This window comes from Polypterus senegalus, chromosome 8, assembly GCF_016835505.1.
Source record: "Polypterus senegalus isolate Bchr_013 chromosome 8, ASM1683550v1, whole genome shotgun sequence".
NCBI lineage: Eukaryota > Metazoa > Chordata > Cladistia > Polypteriformes > Polypteridae > Polypterus > Polypterus senegalus.
This window is the reverse complement of record NC_053161.1, coordinates 13,866,637-13,890,014: the sequence shown is the minus strand read 5'-3', so window position 1 is coordinate 13,890,014 and position 23,378 is coordinate 13,866,637. Positions and strand designations below refer to the sequence as shown.

The 23,378-nt window shown below is 37.7% G+C and overlaps 1 protein-coding gene across 5 annotated transcripts in view; it reads left to right on the top strand.

Moving 5' to 3' along the window:
• The window catches only part of prmt8b (protein arginine methyltransferase 8b), a 228,080-nt gene that overhangs the window by 96,681 nt on the left and 108,021 nt on the right, over positions 1-23,378 (top strand). For 4 of the 5 annotated variants that reach the window (XM_039760764.1, XM_039760763.1, XM_039760766.1 and 1 more), the window contains exon 3: positions 11,022-11,177. The exons of the other annotated variant lie outside the window; for it this stretch is intronic. In XM_039760764.1, the coding sequence (XP_039616698.1) occupies positions 11,022-11,177 (156 nt within the window). The remainder of the gene's footprint in view (positions 1-11,021; positions 11,178-23,378) is intronic. 5 annotated transcript variants of the gene reach the window in all.

The following is a 23,378-nucleotide window of genomic DNA, read 5'->3' as shown; positions in this document are numbered from 1 at the left end:
AGATCTTTGTAGACATGGAATACACATGAAATGCATGTGTTCCAAATAACAATATATTTTTTAGACTATATAGCTCTAGGTACTACCTGACTCCCTGATAAACAGGGCTTAAGCTGGGAGAGGTTTTCGCCATTTCTGTAGTGGTGACAGGGAATGGTATAGCAGGCTGCTTGCTGCTTGGGCTTATAGACAAATTTACAAGACAAAAGACGCAGATGGAGAGGTGTAATACTTACAAAGTCACTAATGTTCTAAATCTTGAGAATGGGCTAAATAACAAATAGTCCTGTAGATAAAAAGGATACCAACAACCAAGCTTTGGTTTTTTTGAGAGCTTTTATTTCTTTTGCATTGTTTGAGTTAAAGTGTTTCCATTTTGATTATATTACACATAAACTGAATAAAGGACAACACTTCACCCCACAAGGAAAACACATCATTGATAAGTGGATTCAGTGCTTTAGTAGTTGCATGTGTCACATAGGGTTTGAGCATTTAGACATTATTTAGTATATCTGCACCCTTCCTCTGTTACCATAAACTAGATAAGTGACTTAGTGAATAGTTGGATGAATGGATCTTCATTGTAACCTTTTACAAAAAGCATTTCACTCTGTCATAAATATGTAATCAAGAAGATGTGTGCTATGTAATTTGCAGTGTATTATTTTTGCAATGCAACACCTAATTCATAACTTAATAAATTATCAACAAAATGCAGGTGTTGCTGTGCACTATAGACTAAGAAATGAATCAATATGAAAATGTTTCAAATAGAGTAACTTTATGAAATCTTCAATAATCTTAACAAATAAAAATGTGGTTAAAACCAATCAATTCACTGTTGCTAGCTGTGGACCAGCCATTGCCCACAAGGGGAATGCTGACTCTCTTTGACAATCTGACATTCCAGCCATGTGCATTTTAAGCCAGGCTGATGGTGCCTTGTGATAGAATGGCCATATACAGTATACAGCATTAGTTTCAATGACATGTTTGATGCTGCTGGGAGAGCCCTTGTTTATTTAGCAGTCCTACAATGGGAAAGGCACTTTCCAAGCTTTATTGCTTTAAGATTTAAGCTTAAAAGCTGTCCTGGTTTTGCTACTGATTCTTGCTGTAATACCACCTTTTCTTTAATGCAGGCACCTGAAATACTTTCTCATTAAAATGTGCATTTAATTGGGCTGTGTCTGCTCACTGGTGACCATTCTTAAAGATATTTTACACTGTCGGCTGCAAGCATGCCTCTTGCATCTAGACGTCTTATGGTCCTAATTATTTGCTTCATTGCATGACAAAGATTTTTGCCTTGCCCTTGCGTTTCTATTTGCTCTTCCATTCATCCATTATCCAACCCGCTATAACCTAACTACAGGGTAACGGGGGTCTGCCGGAGCCAATCCCAGCCAACACAGGACGCAAGGCAGGAAACAAACCCAGGGCAGGGTGCCAGTCCACCACAGGGCATACACACACATACACCAGGGACAATTTACAATCGTCAATACACCTCACCTGCATGTCTTTAGACTGTGGGAGGAAACCAGAGCAACCAGAGGAAACCCACACAGACATGGGGAGAACATGCAAACTCCCGGGAAGCAAACCCAGGTCACCTAACTGCGAGGCAGCAGCGTTACCCACTGCGCCACCCCTTCTATTTGCTCTTATCCATGTGAAATCTGTATTTTGTGAATATGTCTCAATTTTCCCATAGTATTCTGTTGTCTCTTTTTTCAGAGCTATGGTATGTTACATTTGGCTCTTGCTATCTGCAAAACCATACCCCATGTAACTGCTTGAGTCCCAACTGACAATAAAGTACAGGAGTTTAAAAATGTGAAGCTTTCAAAACTCTGATGTTAGACTCAATTTACTCCAATTATGGAATTACAGAAACACACAATGATAAGATTAAAATGCTTATTAGCCATTAACATGCCTAATTATGTCCTGTACATATGTAATGATCCCTTTTTATTTTAGAAAATAAATTGCTCAGTTCCCCTCTCTCTCTCCAGATCTCGCCATCTTGTTAAAAATTTCTGATCATCCGTCTTCCCTGTATGAGAGCTGTTGTCCACTGACTTCAAAGTGCCCTCACATTTAAACCTTACTGTACCTGGGATTCAAGAAATGACTAGTCCACCCTTCAAATGCTTCCTGAGCTCTAATACCACTTAAGGAGCTAGTCCATCTCCCTTTTATTCTTTAATTGCATTTCCGTGTCAATAGTCAGAGTGGACATCAGCATTTCCTACTGAAGCTTAGTGGTTTGCAAACAAAGCCTGTTCTTCATTAAGGCAGTTAATGTCCTCTAGTACCTGATAACTCTGAATCCTCTGGCTTGACAAGCTAAAATGTATGCTTTTTCTCAAGCTGTGGAATGAGCTTCCTGTATCCATCTCAATTGCTTGCTGCTTAATTTATGTTCAGGGGAACCTTTAAGATAAATCTAGTCACACCTCATGTCTCATGCCCTTTGACTTTCTACTTCTCTTCTCACATCTTTATTGCTTCAGTTGTTCTTACTGTAGCATCCATCAAATTGCTGAGCTTCTTGATTAGATTTGTTATGCTTGCTCTCTCTTTGGTCACTTTATTGCTATGCACACACACACACTATATATATATATATATAAGTCCCGCCCTCCTCTAAACCATTTTCAAACACACCTACAGTCCATTCAACTCTCATTAGTGTGAATGCTTCTGTCAGACATAGTTCCTGCGCTCTCAGCTCTTATAAATTTTTATTTTTCCCTCATTTAAAGTCGTTTATGAAAAGTCCTAAATTTCATCCTTTAAAGAAGCTTTTCTGGACACTATTTTTAGACACACTATCTATTTGTTTCCTTCGATGTAGTCCTTTTCTGGACAATAATGTTATATGTTTCTAAATGACACATCAATGACTAAGAGAAGAAGAAAGGGCAACGTATCGAAAAGAGACCCATAAGCGTTGGAGAGAAAAGAATTCAAAAAAGAACAATAATAATCTAAGTGCAAATTCGGAAAATAAGAAAATAATAATCAGCCCGGAACAAATGGAATTGAAAAACTATCAGGTCCAAGCGGGGTCGGAAATAAAAGACAAAGAGTACAAGACAAATTAGAACGTCATAAAGAGGTCCAAAAATGTTGGCGTAATACATATACAGAGCAGATTAAAGATTATGAAAGTAGTAAAATTCTAAAAGCACAAAAAACTGATAGTAAAGATCGCATTAGTGCTAACAAATGGAAGTTATTACTTGGTGAAATAACGGAACAGCGGACAGAAATTGAATATATGGACACAGGTGATATGGCACAAGTATGTAGATATTGTTCAGCTTTAAAGTTTAAGTCAGAGAGTTGTACATTGCCGAATTTGTGTTGCCATCAGGGAAAAGTAGTGTTTTTTCTTCCCAATGAAGAGGCGTATCTGCGAGAATTAAAAGATTTGTTGTTTGGTGAAAGTGAAATCCACAAACACTACAGTTAAAATATCAGAATCTACAGTAATCTGTTTGCATTTGAAACAATCAATGCTCAAAACGTAGATTAACACAATTCAGGACCATGCACTATGAAAATCTGTGGTCCCGCAACAATTGAAGCTACTACAAGTTTAATTTTGAAGAAACCACAATGCAGTCAGGTTTATGTTTATGATCACGCAGAAAGAGATGCAATATAGAATTGAAAGAGTTAAACAATCTGACATATTAGAAATTCTACAGCCTATAATGGATACAAATCCATACATCCAAAAGTATTGCACTTTACACGAAATTTATCTGCAAAATACAGACAAAGAAGTTTTCTTGGATCTATACTAATAAAAGGCAAAGCCCTCACTGACTGACTGAATGACTCACTCACTGACTCATCACTAATTCTCCAACTTCCCGTGTAGGTAGAAAGCTGAAATTTGGCAGGCTTATTCCTTACAGCTTACTTACAAAAGTTAAGCACGTTTTATTTCGAAATTCTACGCGTAACGGTCATAACGGTCAATAACGGTCGACAATGTCCGCCATGTTGAACGTTCTTATTCATGGCCCAATCTTCACGAAATCTGGTAGGCGGCTTCCCTGCGCTAACCGAAACCAATGTACATACTTATTTCGGTGGTATGACGCCACTGTCGGCCGCCATATTGAACTTTCCAATGTCACTAATTCTCCAACTTCCCGTGTAGGTAGAAGGCTGAAATTTGGAAGGCTCATTCCTTACAGCTTACTTACAAAAGTTAAGCAGGTTTAATTTCGAAATTCTACGCATAACGGTCATAACGGTCAACAACGTCCGCCATGTTGAACTTTCTTATTTATGGCCCCATTTTCACGAAATTTGGTAGGCGGCTTCCCTGCGCTAACCGAAACCAATGTACGTACTTATTTCGGTGGTATGACGCCACTGTCAGCCGCCATATTGAACTTTCCAACGTCACTAATTCTCCAAATTCCCGTGTAGGTAGAAGGCTGAAATTTGGTACTTATTTCGGTGGTATGATGCCACTGTCGGCCACCATATTGAACTTTTCAACAGTCTTTATTACTTATGGGTCCATCTTCAAGAAATTTGGTATGCGGGTTCCCAACGCTAACTGAATCCTACTTACGTACAAATATATGTCCATAGCCTGCAGCTCAGTTACTGTGTGAGGCGGCGTTGGGTCCCCCATCCTAATGCCTCCCACGTTGTTGGCTGCCTGCCTATATAAGGCCGTCCGTCGCTCCAGTCTCTTCATTCGCTTCCTTGCTTCGCTACGTCTCCCTGCTGATAACTACAGCCTTTATATTTAATCCACGGCTTCTCCGCTATTTTATTGTTCATTTATTACGATTATAGTTATTGTGTAGGTATTTTAGACTTACTTTACATTGTTCAGGTACCCATTTCCTTTATCATTCCAACCGTACCCCATTAACATGTCTATCGAGGTAATCACCATCGATCAAAGAACTGTCACTTACCGAGTGGTTTCCATGCCCGGAGATGGCACCTACCTTTTCCATTCTCTTTGGTACATATTGCACGGCCATATCAGGCTCAATCTTGATATCCGGAGGAACATTGTGTCTTATGTATTGAATGACTGGGACAGGTTCAAGGTGTGGACTGATGACGGTACAGGAGATAATTATACTACACAGGAGCACTATAAGAGTGAAATGCTTAAGCCCTTCACCTATGGTTCTGCATGTGAGTTGATGGCTGCCGCTGAATTGTTCGGTTGCCGCTTTCAAGTGTACCGAAATGGCCAAATATTTTACACCTTTGGACAACCGCCAATGCCTCTTAAACATCTTAGATTCACAGGTGACGATTTCAGTAGTGGACACTTTGATGTTTAGAAATGTTTAGACTCTCAAAAGCTGGATGTGAAGTTATCAATGAAACTGGTTGTATACTTACAACACTTGACAGATGCCGAATGTCACTTCAACACAACTCCTACAAATACTGTCGTAATTGAAACAAACCATGAAACTCAAACCGATTATTACAGCAGCAATCCAAGCTGTGAGATTTGAAACAAGATTACTGTTCACATGGCCAACTGTACGTTGCATCCTTAAGAGTAAGCTCAGCGCATAGCTTGGTCATATTACAACCGGAGGGCCGAACTGACAACATGGTATACAGAGATCCTTAACAAATAATTATTGGTATATTTTCCCTCAGTTTAAAAAGGTTTAATTTTCTTCTTAATAAAACTTTTAAGGCAGTACTTTGCCGCTGTGAAGCGCGGGTATTTTGCTATATATATATAGATATAGATATAATGTGTGTATGTGTGTGTGTATGTATGTATGTATATATATTTATATATATATATATATAGATAGATATATAGATATAATGTGTGTGTGTGTATATGTGTGTATATATATATATATATTGTGGACGCTGGCCCGTACACACACAGACCAACATCGTTGTTTCACCCAACACACTGTTTATTTACACTATTATTTACAGTTTTACGTGCACGACACACCCCAGTGCCTCCAGCACCGATTCCCCCAATGTCCAGGCCTCAAAGTCTCTGTGCCTCTCTCCTGGCCGCCTCCAGTTCTCTCTTCAGCTCTGTCCGCTTCCACCCGACATCCACCAATGACTGGAGGGAGGCGGCCCCTTAAATAGGAACCCAGATGGGCTCCAGCTGCTTCCCGGCATTCCTTCGTAGCCACGCCCCAGTGTGGCGGAAGTGCTGGCTGCGCACCCGGAAGCCGTCCGGGTGTCCCCTGTCGTCTTACCCCAAGCACTTCCTGGTGTGGTGGAAGTGGTGGGCTCCCGGGATATTCAGGCACTGGGGCGCCGCCTGGCGGTGGCCACGGGTCCCTACAGGGCTGGGCTTCCAAGCTCTTTACCCGAGGCCCCCAACATAACCAGGGCGGACGCCCCCTCACGGCCTGGAGGAGGCCCAAGCCCTCCTCCTGTCCTCCTATTTTGTACATATTTAATTTCAAAGAAATATATTTTCTTATAAACATTAGTCAGAACATTGCAAGATCAGCTGCCTTAATGCGCAACTCTCATATCTTATGCTAATAAAGGTCTTTAAAAGTGTTTGCCGTGCTAATTTAATTAGGCCTTCCCTGGTTAGGGGGCTTCAGTCATTCTGCTCAGTCTCGAATGTGACCTCCCAGCCCCTCTATAGAGGGGTACCTTGGAGAAGATGCTTTTGAATTTTATTAAGTCTGAGAAGACTGTAACAGAGTCCGGTATTTCTGAAGATTAGTTAAGATTTCCTTTGTGGTTTGTTTGTTAATAAAAATCTAAAACTGTTTCTACTTCTTTAAGAATAAAGTGTGCTCTTAAAAAGAACTTCAGAACCCAAAATGTGACATTTTTGGCCATTTACGTGGTGTGCCTGCTTTTTTTTGTTCTTTTTCTGCATCTAAATAACAGCTCCACAAATTCCAGTCTCGCACACATAACAGAGTATTTTATGCTCACCTCCTTGTCATGGGTGAGCACATTCAGAAAGTGGTTTACAATATGACTGCAGCACAAGAGTAAATTCTGATTATACAGGAAACCCAATTCCTTTTTCCTTGTGAGACAAGATCATATTACTTGTTACTTGTTCGAAGAATAAACTTACATTAGTTATCTCTATTGCCCAAACAATAACCTTCATTTCATGTTTACATTATTTTCGTTATCTTAATATGTTCTTACCGTTTTTCAAACTTGTATTGTGTTTGGCTGGATATGTTGTTTACAGCTGCCATTATCCTAATTCCATTCTCAATTATTGGCTGATTGCATTTCTACCAGTCGCTTAAGCCAGCATATCTCTTATGGCAGGCAGTTCAATTGTTGACGAAGTCACATGTGATTCCTATTAAAAATTCCTTTTTTAACAGAAAGACTAATAATTTATAATGCCATGCAGAACAGGCTTTAAGCATATACCGTGTGAGACAGAAATATAATAATGTACACAACAATAGAATGTATTGGAAAAGGAAATGTATTGGAAAGTGTAAAAAAAAAGTCAAAATGTGCTTCTCATTATGCTAATAGAAATTTTAGGAATTGTAAAACAAAAAGGACTGTTAGAGTATATGTTTTTTTTAATCCTAACACATTTAAAGTTACTACATTCCTACAAGCAATGAGAATATTGTATGTCTTAAGAGCAATAATATTTGTGTGTTTGATAAGACATTATATATGTAGCCACCGAAGTGTAAGGCAAGATCAAGCACGGGCAAAAAGCGTACCGAAACAAATGTAACAGTCCAAAAGATCATTTTGATAATACTTAGTGAAAGTTAAAAGCAAATAATCCACACAAGAATAAAAGAAAAATAGTTACACACGTAGAATAAAAGGCAAAAAAAGGGAAAATTGCATCTTCTCTAAACTTACCTTTTCTTGAGAAACTTTAGTTATTTCTGTACTTAAAGGTTCCTTACTTCTTCTTTCTATACTTAAAGTTTCTTAATTTCTTCTTCTTTACACCTTAAGCATATGGTTCAACACTTAAATATGTGCTGTTTTACAATTTACTTTACACACTCAAAAAGCCCATAGGCGCTTGCATGAGCACGTGCCCAGGCAAAGTCACATGTGTAAACGTGAGCATGAGCACGGTTTAAAACCATATGCCTCTACACCTTACACATGGCAAGGCTGTCACTAACTGAAGAATAATGTTTACTCAAAGCTGTTAGAAATGGCAACAATATACCAATACAATTCTACTTATGGGGGGTTATAGGAACCTCCTATAGTTTATGCATTGTTATCTAGTAAAATATTCATGAATCTTATGGAACTGGGGTCCCCAACTCCGGTCCTGAAGGGCCCCTGTGGCTGCAGGTTTTCATGCTATCCTTTTTCTTAATTACCAACCTGCTTTTACTCCTAATTAAGTTCTTTTGAATACATTTCATTTGACTTGCTCTTGAAGGCTCAGACCCCTTAATTGTTTCTTTTTCATTAATTAGCAGCCAAACAATAATGAGATACAAAATGAACCAAAACGTGACCAGCAAAACATGACCAACACTGTTGATCATACAATATCTGAAAATAAAGAAAGGTGAAGACCTGAGTAATGCTGATCTGCTCAGGTTTCCAAAACATTTTGACAGCGCTTTTAAAAAAGAGAAAATCAACATTATATATGCTATTGCACAATGAGAGCAGCAACAAGCCATGGAATTAAAGAACGAGTTTAATCAATAAAAATTAGCGCCTAATTAAGTAAGGTTGGAGTGAAATTGGTTGGAGTTTCAGGCCCTGACTTAGTTGGTCTTCTGTTGGCTCACTCACTTCACATTTTATTTCCCTTTGGGTGCAATTTAAGGAAAGAAATGAAACAATTCAGAGGAACAATAAAGACATTCAGGGGAACAAATCTAAAAATAACAAGTCAATTAAATTTAATTCAAAAGAAGTTAATAAGCAACAAAAACAGTTCATTAATTAAGAAAAAGGTTAGAATGAAAACCTGCAGCCACTGGGGCCTTCCAGGACCAGAGTTGGAGACCCCTGTTATAGAACTAGGAAAATGGCTCTTACAATATATTTCAGAAGGGTGGCTAGGCATGTTTTTATCAATTATAAAAGTATATTGCATTCTGCAGGGAACACATATTTCCTGAGAAATGGTTCTTTTATTCGTACTGTATCTGCTTTTTCCACCAATGAGCCACACAACAGTAGGGAAGCAAAATTGCAGTTAGTATGACTTTTAATGGTAGTTTACTTCCTCAAGAGCCACAAGCTATAGAAAGCACATAAATCAGCTCATCATCAGAACAAAAGTCCACTTTAGTGAAGGCAATGAAAAGGCAAATCTTGTCCATGCTGAGTTCAGTGGGTTTTCTGTGAATGGCAGCCTTCTGAAAAACTTGATGGACTTGACTGGACTAATGTCCAAGATGGCAGAGTGTTGAGCAGCAAGGGTCAAGCATTGGTGTATAGGGTATCTTATAACTTTATTCATTTGTTTGGTTTAAGCAAGTACACCTGATTACTTATTTCTAAAACATGCTTTCACCATTAATTTAAGCATATTTATGTAAATAGATCATAAACAAAGAATAAATGTCTGCAAAGCAATGTAAAGCACAAATCACTGTATCATATTGAGTATTAATTACTTTCACTATATGGTACAGCAGAAACAGGAAAAAGATTGCTCAAAAAAAATCTTCACGCATAGCATGGCATATGTACCGCATGAGACAAAGAGAACTGCAGATGAAAGAGGTCTCATTCATATACCCTAGAAAATATTGCCATTTTAAAAAGAATATTAGAATAGTTTTGATGAGAACAGGCCATTCAGCCCAACTGAGTGTGACAATCCTGTTCACCTAATTTTTCCAAAATCATATCAAGTCAAGTTTTGAAAGTCCTCAAAGTAGCACTCTTTACTTGCTACAATAAATGAGAAAAGTCTGAGATTGACTGCAAGAGACAAGAAGACCAGGTGTCTCTTTATAAAAACTCGTATAGATGAGTCCGTACGTATATACTGTACATGTACAAAAACAAAACAAAACAGGAAGATGTGTATGCCAAAAAACAATCTTATTCGTAAGAACTGCCATACGCACATTTGTACACAATCTATCATTTATAAATCAAAATTATCATGTAAATATGTGAAAGTGAATGCACGTCAAACCCCACCCAACTGGATGCCATCTTAAAACAACCATATATGGTCTATGCTAATCAATCTTGTACATATACAATCACAATGCTGAAGAAGTTCATTGACTAGTAGTGCAGCCTTTCACCTGACGCATCCAAACGCCACCGTGAATGCATTTGAGGGCACAAACAATATTTTGCGCTCAACAACTGAGTGCGCCAAGAGCATGTACAGAATTGTAGCACAACTCCTCTGCACTCTGATGATCAGGGAAAGGCATAAGGCACCAGTGTCTGAGTGAATAGCTGCTGTCACAGGGCACAAGTAATGACATCATTGCTGTTACAGAGAATAGAAGAGGCCTAATGAAATTCTGAGGGTACAGCCAGTTACAATGCCAATAAACCAACCAAATACACACAGACTACTTATATTTCCTATTTATTGCATTAAGAGATATGAGTGAAATGGATCACTGGATTACAGAATAGGTCCATGGATGAATATAGGAGTTAACTAAAAGCAAGCTATTAAAAGAGTATCATTTATGAAGTCAAAGGAAATGAATTGTATCTGAAAATTAGTGCAGGTGTTGAAAGAAAGCACATGACCATAATGTTGGCCACCTGATCTCTATGTTACTTACCAACAATAACTTGAATGTTGTCAGATCTTATCAGCTTCAAACAGATAGGTGATTACTTAGCTTACTGGGAAATTTAATAAGTCAGAGTGCTATAAAGTTAGAGAGAAGCCAGTTCACTGGGAACAACATTCTCTTTATACATTCTAGGCTTTTAACATCTTACAGTATGTGTTGGTGTCATCTTGTGCACACCTTCTTGCACATGACATTTCCAGCAGTGTGTTAGACTTCAGCACTTGCTATTATCTTTTATAGGAAATGCTGAAAGACGAAGTGCGGACACTCACATACAGGAACTCAATGTACCATAATAAACATGTTTTCAAAGACAAGATTGTCCTGGATGTAGGAAGTGGAACTGGCATTCTTTCAATGTTTGCTGCTAAAGCAGGAGCAAAGAAAGTTTATGGGGTAAGTGTTGACATTAAATTTCATATTGATATTAAATAATTATACTGTTTAAAACTTGTTCATTCCCATCTAAAGGCATCAGGAACATATTTTGTTGTGTATCTGCATCATTTTTGTTTTAACAATTAACACTGTAAAATGATTTGCCATTGTTGATTAAAATGGTCATGAACGTATTTGTCAATAATATGTTGTTTTGGGATTATATCAAGAAAGAACAAAGTTCTATAAATATTTATATATATATATATAAATTCTACAAATATTTCATAGGAGTAATGATCATGACTGCTTTATGGTAGTAGGAATTTTAACCAAAGCATGGATTTTTTTTGTATAACATAAATAAAAAGAGAAGTATGATATATCTTGGAAAATGGCTGACTGCAGCAGTTTTTACGTTGGCCCAACAAAGAAAGTTTTAAAAACTGTATTTTTCTAAGAACAGGTCATTTACAGTGGTTTCAGACCTCTTCACTTTCTGCAACATTTATTGTGCTGTAGATTTCATTTCAAATGGATCAATGTGCCTTTCTTGTCCATCTATCCACATTCAATAATGACAAAATGTCATGTTATTTTCTAACCCGCTTAATCCAGAGTAGGGTCATTTTGAAGGGTTTGGGGCAGGGGGGCTGGAGCTCACCCCAGCCAGCATAGAACACAGGGCAGGAAAAAACCCTGGACAGGATGCCAGTCCATCGCAGGGCAAACACACAGACCCACACACCAAACACAAAGCATGGCAAATTTTGTAGTGTCACCAATTCAGATAACCTACATGTCTTTGGACTGTGGGAGGAAAAAACGCACTCTTACATGGGCAGAACATGCAAACTCCTTGCATGGAGGAACTGGGACACAAACCTAGATTGTCTTACTGCGATGTAGCAGTGCTACCACTGCGTCACCATGCCACCCTATAATGACAAAATTAAAATATGTTTTCTGTGCGGTTTGCAAATTTATTATGCAATGTCAGTGCACCATATGGTCAAAGGGTTTATTATTGCCCCTTATACAGAGTGTAGAGAAATTCCTCCATGTATGAGTTAATCAACATGCAGCTTGTTGCCGCTCTCTGATGCCATGATCAGTGACAATTACTACCTTAAACTGAAATTTCCTTACCTCGAAAGTTCTGTCTTCCTTAACCATTATTGTAAAGCTAATAGAAAAGTCTTGTAAGCCCACCCTAGGCTTATTTCTGCTATGTGCCCAATGCTGCTGGTGTAGGCACAGACTGCCTGCCATCCTAACCTATATACAGAAGTTATAAAATGGACAGAGAATTGAATAGATGAGGACTTAATTCTAATTTTATTTCCAGCAGCAATGCACAAATTCCACAGGTATTCACAACGCTAAACTTTAATTAACAAGGATTGAAATAGGGTGGATGAATGCAGTATGGTAATTCCTCAATATCCTCATTTACATTTTTGGAATACATTTTTTTTCTTTTGAGAAAAGGGATTAGGAAAAATAGAAAATGGACTTGGCAAAAAAGTAATTTGTGACAAGACCACTATTTCTGGTGATGAGTGTGTGCTAGACCACTGTCCATATAGAACCCTTTCCTGCCTTGCGTCCATTGCATGCAACCCTGAATTGGATTAAATTGGGTCTGAGAATGTTGTATTAGTTTTGTTGTAACAGAGAATTAAAATGAAAATATACTGTAAGCTACAGACTTACAGTAAGTTATGACTATATCAAAAATGGGAGGGGGAGCTGATTAACATTTTTGTTTAAAATAGAAATTCTGTGACTCAACATCTAACTTGACTGGTGAGTAAAATTGAAGTAAATGCTATCTTTAATTTTTTTTCAATCATGTTCAGTCATCCAGCCATGTTCTACATCTAGTTTTTGCGGTTATGACCATGAGGAGCTTCCAACTGTCCCAACAGTATTCATGAATCAGATTTGGACAAGTTGAAAGTACATTGATGGACACAGAATCACACATCTAGAAAGGTTCCATTTAGATCACCATCCAGTCAATCAACATGGACAATCCTACAAGAACAGGGAAAGAGCCTGTTGCTCCACACAGAATGCACCCAAGCCACGATCTTAACTGCTTTGCAAATGATATGAGGTGACACCACTTCCTCCAGTGTCACAAAGTGGTTACGATGGACATCTATCACAATGCAATTTGTAACTGTCCATGTTTAAAAGGCATTTGTCTCATTTTGTATTGACAGTGCCACTCATCTAAAAGACAGTTCTACATTAAATTTTTATTAAACTATTTTGAAAAAAGATCATATCATGTATATTAAACTTTTGCCATTTTCATTTCTTAAATAGGACATTTTCAGGAACAAAATGCCAAATTTGTTAAGTTGACAAGCAGATTAACATTCCTTCCTGAGGCATAAGTTAAAGTGCTTTTGTAAAAGAATAATAATTTGTCATAAATGACAAGTTAATTTGAGTGAGACAAATAGAGTATACTTGTTCAGCCTCAGTAATTTTATCAAGAATACATTAATAGAAAGCATTTGTATGCCAAAACATTTCTTCATAGAAACAAAACAGTACTCTGAATACTGTGCTAATGCAGCAATCTGATTTGGAAAAAAAACAATAATAATAATAATTCTTTGCATTTATATAGTGCTTTTCTCACTATTCAAAGTGCTCAAAAACATTCAAAGAGTCTCACTTCAGTGTTTTCTCTCAAATACTGAGGGACATTTTAAGCCCTAGCAGGTACAAATATGATTTTTTTTTTTATTTGTAGAATAAAATCTGTATCAGCACAGGTACCCCTAAAGACTGTGTACATCACCCCTTACTTTATTCTCTGTACACCAATGACTGTAGGTCCACTGATCCTTCAGTAAAAATCATTAAGTTCGCCAATGACACCACTATTACTGGACTAATTACTAACAGTAACGAAACAGCTTATAACAAGGAGGTGTCTTATCTTGTTAATTGGTGTGCTACCAATAACCTGGGGCCTCATGTATAAATGGTGTGTATGCACAAAAATGTTGCGTACTTACGTTTCCACACTCAAATCATGATGTATAAAACCTATACTTGGCGTAAAGCCACGCACATTTTCATGGTAGCTCCAATCCTGGCGTACGCAAGTTCTCTGCTCCATTTTGCAAATTGGCGGCACCCAGCATCAAAGCAGTGCTACTGTTCCTGCGTGGTTACCCTTTCTTTTTTAGATCCACATCCCTGATGTGGCTTTATCATATACACTGAAACTAACTGCATATTGTTAATTAGTTTAAGGCATCTGATTGTAAGTAAACTGTAACAACATAATGGTCCACAGAATGGTCATACTATTCCATATACCATAACTGCTTTAGTGTTGTTACTCTCACTGCACCTTCTTTTTCTTCTTTCAGCTGCTCCCGTTACGGGTTGCTGCAGTGGATCATCTTTTTCCATATTACTCTCACTGCACCACTCAGAGTATTTATATCACTATATCTGAGTTGGGAATCACAGATCTACAGCAGCTGATTGGAAAGTGAATTATCGGTATACAGCATCAAGCACACGCTGCCTCAGCCATCCTGTCAATTGAACTGCTCTCATACGTCAAACGCTTCAGAGCCTTTCCTGTACGGACCTCGTGGTTCAGAAACAGTTTCATCCCAAGAACTGTAAATGCAATCAATCAGTCCATCAATGTTCCTGAAAGGTTTTGAAGAATCAGCGTTCTAAGCTTACAGATGGGTTAACGTCTATTACAGAGCTGATTGTGTGGTGATTGGGTATTTGGAGAAAGAAAAGTAAGGACTGGAATTATGGGTTAATATGTTTGAAAGAGACAATTCTGCTGCAATAAATTATTTCATCGAAGGTCGCGCACGGCACAGCAAGCATCTTGCATGAGACATGAACAATCATTGCACCACCGTGTTCCCATGTTTAATAACATGCTTTAACTCCTATCATCATGAAAATGATATCACATATACATCTAAGTATTTTAATTATTTAGAGAGCTGTAATATTATGAATGTAATGGATTCGGTGTTCTGTCGGAGGAAGAGAAAGCCCGTTTAAGAAGCACGTACTGATTCACATGCAGAGCACATAGAAGATCAAATACAAAACAAAGCATTTAACATACTACTTTAGTTACAATGGGATTTGAGAAACTAGTAAATTAACCAATTTTAAGATGAAGTTTATGATGTTCTGCTTTAATGACAAAATAAACTACGTGATTAAAGTGGAAATTTCTAGATTAAAGTTGACATTTGGTGCTTTTTTCCCCATTGTGTGCCTATTTTTTTTCTCTGTACTCTAATAAGCTTTCATATGACACTCAGATGGTGGGCGACGACTCGTCTTTTCACGGCAACTTTGATATGTGATAACTTCTTTTTTATTTCGGGCACTGTGCGACTTTGTGAACTTGAGCTTTCGAGTTTCTCCAACACGCTATGTCAGTCGATCAACTTCCTTTTGTTGATTATATTACTGTTAAAACCAAAAAATAGTACGTTTTTCCTTGCCTCCACTTGGTATTCGCTGAAATTCTTCTATTTTCCCTCTTGCTTTTGCCATTGTCTTTTCACAGAAGGCTGAGCTTGAGGGCTATTTATATTGATTTGCATATTCTAAGAGGTGTAATTCTGGGAGGAGTTGGGGCGGGACAGCAGGCGCGTGCACGTGTGTTACTTTTCACGCTGACAGGGATTTATGTAGCGGAAGAACGTGGAAGTTGCCATTCGCACAGATTTATGCATCTGGATTTTTTTGCATGTACGAACATTTCTGCTTTTGTGCTTACGCCATGTTATAGTGTGAATTCTACGCACGGCGTTATGCATGAGGCCCCTGGTCCTTAGTACCACTAAGACAGTGGAAAGGTCACTGAGTTTCACAAACAGCAGTTACAACCTCTCTCACTAGAAATTAATGATTGTGCTGTCAATATGTTGAAATCCTTCAAATTTTTGGGCACAACCAAATCACAAACACTCTCAGCTGGGACATTCACAGCACTTATATCACTAAGAAGACTTAGAAGCAGTTGTACTCTTCATGCAAACTAAAGAAATTAACTATTGCCCAGCCAAACCTACAATTTTACAAAGCCATAATTAAAAGTGTGATCACATTCTCCATTGTTGACTGGTTTGGTCCAGCAGCAATCCACTCCTAAAATAAATTACAGCATGCTGTGAGGTCTGCTGAGAAAATATTTGGTCATGTCACTAAGCATGTCAAAACGATCACCACGGACTGATCTCATCCAGCTCATCATTTGTTCCAAAGTCTCCCCTCTGATAAATGCTTCAGGCCAATTAAAACTAAAAATAACAGACACCTAAGCAGTTTCTTTCCCAGAGCCATAGCCCTCTCACACCAGTAATTTAGCTTGTCTTCTTTGCATATTCATGTGTTCTGTCACATACTGTATGAAGGTGTGTGTATGTACAGTATATGTACATGTATGTGTGTGCATGTGCATACACACTACACACTCACACTTTCACTTGCACAGTTTCATCTTCACATCTCCTTTATAATTACACTATTGTGCAACTTTGTATAAAGTTTTTGTTTTTCTTTTTTAACTTATGCTATGTATGTTATTTGTATGTGACACTGTGTTGCAGTATGTTATACTGTAAGCAGTTCTAAATCTACCAAGTCAAATTCATGTACATTAATTACTGGCGAATAAAAGTGAATCTGATTCTGATATCTATCTATCTATGATATAGTGCCTTTTATCTATCTATCTATCTATCTATCTATCTATCTATCTATCTATCTATCTATCTATCTATCTATCTATCTATGATATAGTGCCTTTTATCTATCTATCTATCTATCTATCTATCTATCTATCTATCTATCTATCATTAGTCTCCTATTTATTCTTTCTATTCATGCTGTATCTATGAATACTATTAATTATATAGTACCTTTTATTCTATCCGTCCAATAAATTAGGTAGAATATGTACGGCATTTTATTAATATAATGTTTAATCAAAAAAATTACATATGCAATATAAATAAATGACATTTTTTAAATTAAGCATTTGCTTATTATATGCTAGGGCCACTGTCAGGCATTGTTACTAGTACTGACTGAGCCTGCAGTTTGATATATATTGTCAGTCTACTAGGTTACTGAGAGGCCATAATGGAAATCCTTTACCCTGTGCCGTTCTTATATTCATTAATCATAGTAATAGTTTAAGATGCTGATTTAAAAAAATATTATCCATTTATGCCATTTTGAGAGTGAAACCCAATCATGATGTGTGTTTTGCAGATTAAAATAAAACAGGGCATCTTTACCTTTGTTCTGTAAACTAAAATATCCATGTATGGCTGAAACTTCAATGTTTTAAACCTCTCTTTGCCATACTGGAGAACATCTGAATCTTTTTCAAAACTGGGTGCAGCTGTTGGTGTCATTTTTTCTTCACAGCATCATGTTGCGTTGCAGTAGAACAGTGACCTTCACTTCATTGTTCCTTTTTGTTCCTGTTGAAGAAAAGAATGGCAACCTTAGCAGCCTTGCTGTTTATTTGCATTATTCTACAGACAGGGAGCACCTACTGAGCACATGAATTTCCCTGCATACCCCTGTGTGCAGTTCTTAAAATTGTGCAAAACCAAATGTGATTTAGTTGCTCATTCATTACCTGGACCTGTTTTATGATTGACTGTCATGGGGAACACACATTAGCAGCAAGCCCATCATAGGACACACTCACCTGTATCAACGCACACAGGACCTATCAGCCTAATTTTCACAACTTTGGGTAAATCATGGAATCTGTAGGTTAAATCATGAGAAATTTATATTAATTAACCTGACATGGCTTGATTATTGAAGTAGCTCTGCATCATGTGATTGGATTATATGGTTTCCCTGACTTAATATGTGGATTCTGAAGTAATATTCTAATACGTTTCAATAACTAAAGCTTTAAACTGACAAAATTCTTACCTTGAATGCATAGCATGTTTGGAGGGAGATCATAGTGAGTTTTCTGAATTGGAGAATCTGAAAGAACGAAAGTCTCAATAATTGCTCAAAATGCCCACTAGAGGAAAAAATACAGAAAAAATCCTGACTAGTCACACAAAAGGCAATGTAGTATCTTTAAAAATAAAAATATTTATTATTAAAAAAAGGCTGTATTTAACATGAAGTTCTAAAGAGCACAAAAATACAGAAGACAAAGCTTTCAAAATATGCAATCCAAAGTAAACACAGTCCCAATACAAATCCAAAAGAGAAATCAGCAAACAGGGCATTAGGTAAAAAATCCAAAAATACACAAATAATCAAAAGCAATTATAGGAGAGCGCATAACCACTACAAGTTCATTCAGTGAACTGCATGGGACTATGAGTTATCCCCACCTTTAAAGTGCTGAGGGGTATCCCTTGATGGTGATTGGCTGGTTGCCCCACTTCTTGGGGACCATCTTCAAAACTCATGAAACATAGAAACTAAATAACCAACAATATTGTCATAAATAAAGGTGTCAAAAATGAACAAAACAGACAATAGTGGCATTTGGAATCCAGATAGGGGAGGAACCCTGACTGAAACATGATAGTAGGACCCATACCTTTTACTATAAGTGTTACTGTATTCATTTCCATATTATATTACTAGACCATGCAATGAGGTATTTCGTCAAGGTAACACTAATAATAATAATAGTAATAATAATAATAATAATAGCAGCAGCAGCTCCATAACACTGAACTATACTAAATGAGTTTGTTAATAGTTGGATTGATAGGAAGATAACCATAATAATTTTATTCATAGCATTCTTTTCAGGCATTGCTAAAAAAACAACATTGGTTTTCCAAAATATCTACTTATTTGGCTGACACTTGTCTCCACGGCAGCTGACAACATTTGAGATACAATTGGTTCCGTTTCTTTTATTTTCCTAAGTGGAGCACAGACAGGTGAAGTGACTTGCTCATTGTCAGACAGTATTTTTGAACCCACAAGCTCTGGGTTCTGAAGTCTAAAGCTTTAACCAATAAAAGCACATTGCCTATTAAATAGGAAACAATGATTAAATAAAATAAGCAAAATAGTAGGATGATCACATTTCAATGAAAAGTTAATTTAAAATATTTTTTAAACAAACATGGAACAGAAACTCAATGGTTAGCACAACTGCCACACAGATCCAGGGACTAGGATTCCAGATTTCTTGCTTTTTCTATTTTAATTTTGCTTTTTGATTTTTGTATTAAGTTTTAATAAAAACTATGGCTGACATTTTGGTTCCGGATTTTGTTTGGTTTTAATATTCCTTAATTACTGTAAAAAGATATACAGTATCTCTTGCTTTTCTGCTGTGACAACACTTTCATTTCTGTTCATTTTGCATACTATTCTTTCCAGTCTCTTATGGTTTATTTATTTTATCACTATGATGGTGATGATTGAGTCAAGAGTTAATTGCAAGAATTGCCTGTTCGTATGTGATTTGCTGCCCAAGGCTATTTTGTGTATGACAATTGCATCCACTGCTATCACATGGCTGCCGTTGTCATTATGTAGGACATCAATGTGTGACTGGTATTTAAGAAGGCCATGTAGTCAGCTTGTTGTTCAAGTCTGTGGATATTTTCTAAACAAAGCACTGCATGTTGGCTACCAATCTAATCAGGCAAAGGACTTTTAGGTAGTCAGGAGTTTTTACTTTTGTTTTTGATCTAGAGTTTTGACTGAAGATTTTTAAGTGACACCAGATTAAAGTCTCTTCTTGCTTTGACATTTTACCTATTGTTGAATGACTGTTCTTTTACTAATCCCACTTAGTCAGTTCCATTTCCATTTTTTTGGGGAGGGGGTGTTCAAGTTCATGATATTATAAATGCTAATATGTTTTAAATATTGTTAATAAAATATAGGCAAAAAAAAAAAAGATACAGCAACAGTAATATTTTGAAATAATGAAAAGGTTACAAAATGGCCCAAATCTAACAACTGGCAATAAACCGGTCTGGTACAAGTAAGTTTGTGCATGCTCAGTGACAAACCGGTATTTCTTCCACCATAATAAAAGGACAAGTGTCTGTATGTGTGTCAGCGTATCTGTGAGGCCATCTGATTTGTAGGGTTATCAAGAAAATTTAAAAAACAGGCAAAAACATCTAGAAGGATAAAAAAAAAATCAAAAACAATAATGAAAAAATAAAGAAGGTGTAAAAATAAGAAAAGTAGTCCTATTGGCCTACTCTTTTGTCCAACATTATTATCTAGCAGCTATAGTGCGGGAGCAACTTTCTTGCACCTGCTTGGGCCATGTGAACGAGGTTTATAGCTATAATGCTAAAGACTGATAACTTCTTGTGCTGGTTAATTGAAAATAAACTAAATGTCCCAACATAACTAGGCTAGAGTTGCAAAAGCGGGCCGATGCAGTAGTGACCACTGGCACATTTTCCCAGCAAAACACTTTGACCATAAGATTGGTTAGTTTGATAAGCTGAGAGGAAGTGCTGAAAACGGGTGACTCTATCAGAAGAGGAAAACCCCGTCATGAGGGAATGGGATTGGGTGAATATTAATTTACCAGACCAAATGGACGTGTCAAAGAAAAAACAAGGTCTACATTGATTATTTAAATTTAATTTTGTCTTATATGATGTCGTGGACTTGTAGTCCATTAATAAGTCATCCAGGATTTCTGTCTATTGCCTGACATTCTTGGTGTATGAACCATTTCTCTATAGATGGATTGATAGAATGACTGTTTTTACTGGGGTGTTTTAGAAAACAGTGAACTTAGTATGTGCTTAACTGTAGTGGAAAAAAAGATAAAAATTTGTAGGTGAGGAAATATAAAAGGGCGGCACGGTGGTGCAGTGGTAGCGCTGCTGCCTCACAGTTAGGAGATCCGGGTTCACTTCCCGGGTCCTCCCTGCGTGGAGTCTGCATGTTCTCCCCGTGTCTGCGTGGGTTTCCTCCGGCACTCCGGTTTCCTCCCACAATCCAAAGACATGCAGGTTAGGTGGATTGGCGATTCTAAATTGGCCCTAGTGTGTGTTTGTGTGTGTCCTGCGGTGGGTTGGCACCCTGCCCAGGATTGGTTCGTGCCCTGTGTTGGCTGAGATTGGCTCCAGCAGACCCCCGTGACCCTGTATTCGGATTCAGCGGGTTAGAAAATGGATGGATGGAAATATAAAATATCATAAGCCATGGTGAGGCTGTACCTAAAGGGTGTTTTGAGATGAAGCCTGTCAAATGAGGCAGATGTTAAGAATGCATACATTTCCCAATAAATTATGTGTTCTTCTGAACAAAAAAATTCAGATATTAAAATCAGACTTGGACTTCTGGAGAGAGATACAAAAGACTATAATTATAGTTTATCAGTTACAGTTATATACAGCAGGGCATAGTTACAATACAGTACTGCAAAATCAGTGAAGAAATAATCAGAACGGTGTGTACAATGACCCTCATTAGTCTTCAAAACAGCATGTGGAAATAATGATAAAGGGAGCAGTAAGTGACTTTATTCAAACAAAACAAACACTCCCATGTGCCTAGATGAGTGAAAAAAGAAAACAGTTAGGGGTGCTTCTGCAACTGCAATTTAGTGATAACTTAGAAGTAGATATGTTTACTTTAGGCTGCCATCAGGGAGGGAAAAAATGAATTACTCCTCTCTCCTGTGGTTCCCATTAATTATTCCATTTATTTAAAATGATCTGAGTGAATGAAATTTGTCAAGAAACAGAAGCATCTGAAAGTAGCAGTTTCAACAGCAGTTGACATAGCAGCATTCAAAATTTTGTTTTGTTCAGGAACATCTAAGGTGGAGGAAACATGGTCACCTCAGGAGAATAACACGCTTTTAAACAGAATACCAATGCAATGTGGCTTTATTTTCAAGTGACTTATTATATATGTATAAGGAATTAAAGAAAACTTTCAGAAGACCTTGTGAAGCTTTAAGGCTAACATCATATTATCTTTCTGGAGCCCTTGCTTGGATCTTTCTCTTAGCCTCGATCAGTTTTCAATTACTCATGCTTCACTTTGTCATTTACTGGCCTATCAAACATCTAGCAGACTCTCCTTGTTGGAAAATCTGAGTGTTTTATGTACTCCATTATTGAGACAGCACTGGACAGAACATCAAAATTAAAGGAAAATGTAACAAATGAAAACATTTTGACAAAAGGTGGAGGTCATTGGGTAAAAATATCCATCCTCTTTATACAAATAAATTAAAGGCAATGTTTTCTCTGATCCAATATATTACTCAACAGTTCATACTATTTGTTGACATACTCCACAGTACAGTAGAAAATTACTAGCAGGAATTGCCAAAATTACTGATGAGAACAAAGCCCATATTAGCACCTGCTTTAAATTAATTGGTTGGGATAAATCCAATCCCTCTCTTTACGGAGTCCCACTGTGTGAGAAAGGTGTCCAAGAATATGTTAAATAAGCAAAAATGTGAATTCTGAGTTGATCAGATATAGTTCAAGAGAAGCACAAGTGTAAGTAGGGAATAAAACCATTGACCTTGGACAAACCTTAGTGTTCAGTGTAGCCCACAATGCATAAATGGAACAATATAACAAGCGTTTCCCACACCACAACCAGAATACAACTGTGATATAGTACACAGCAATGCAGCACTCTGCAATTCTTTGTCTTTTTCTCTCTGCCCCTCTCTCTGCCTCCACTCCTCCACATAAGTGTTGTCCTCCTTCCTTCTGACTCTGGCCCTTGGAGTTGAGGCAGCCAGATTCTTTTAATACAGCACCCATGAGTACGTCCGGTGTCCCATAAACATGGTCCAGAAGCACTTCCAGGTGAGGTAGAAGCCCAAATAAGTTTACACAGCACCCCCTGGCGGCACCCATGGAACCCAGCAGGGCTGTGCCTAAGAACTCCATTTCCCATGATGTCCTGTGGGAATCTGGGGCACCGCTGCAACCTTATTGGGGGGTTGTGGTGCCATCTACTGATCCAGGGGAGACTATATATATTGTCACACATGTGTGAATAGGAGGCAGCTAAAGGGCTCAAGTAATTGTAAATAAACATCCGACCAGGGGGCGGCAGAGTGTGCTGACTGTCTTTCTCAGTTCCCTACCGACCTTTCCCGGGAAATCCTGCAAGGTTCCGGCACCTCTGAAGACGTCACTTCCGAAGCAGGCCCCTTTGATGACGTCACAT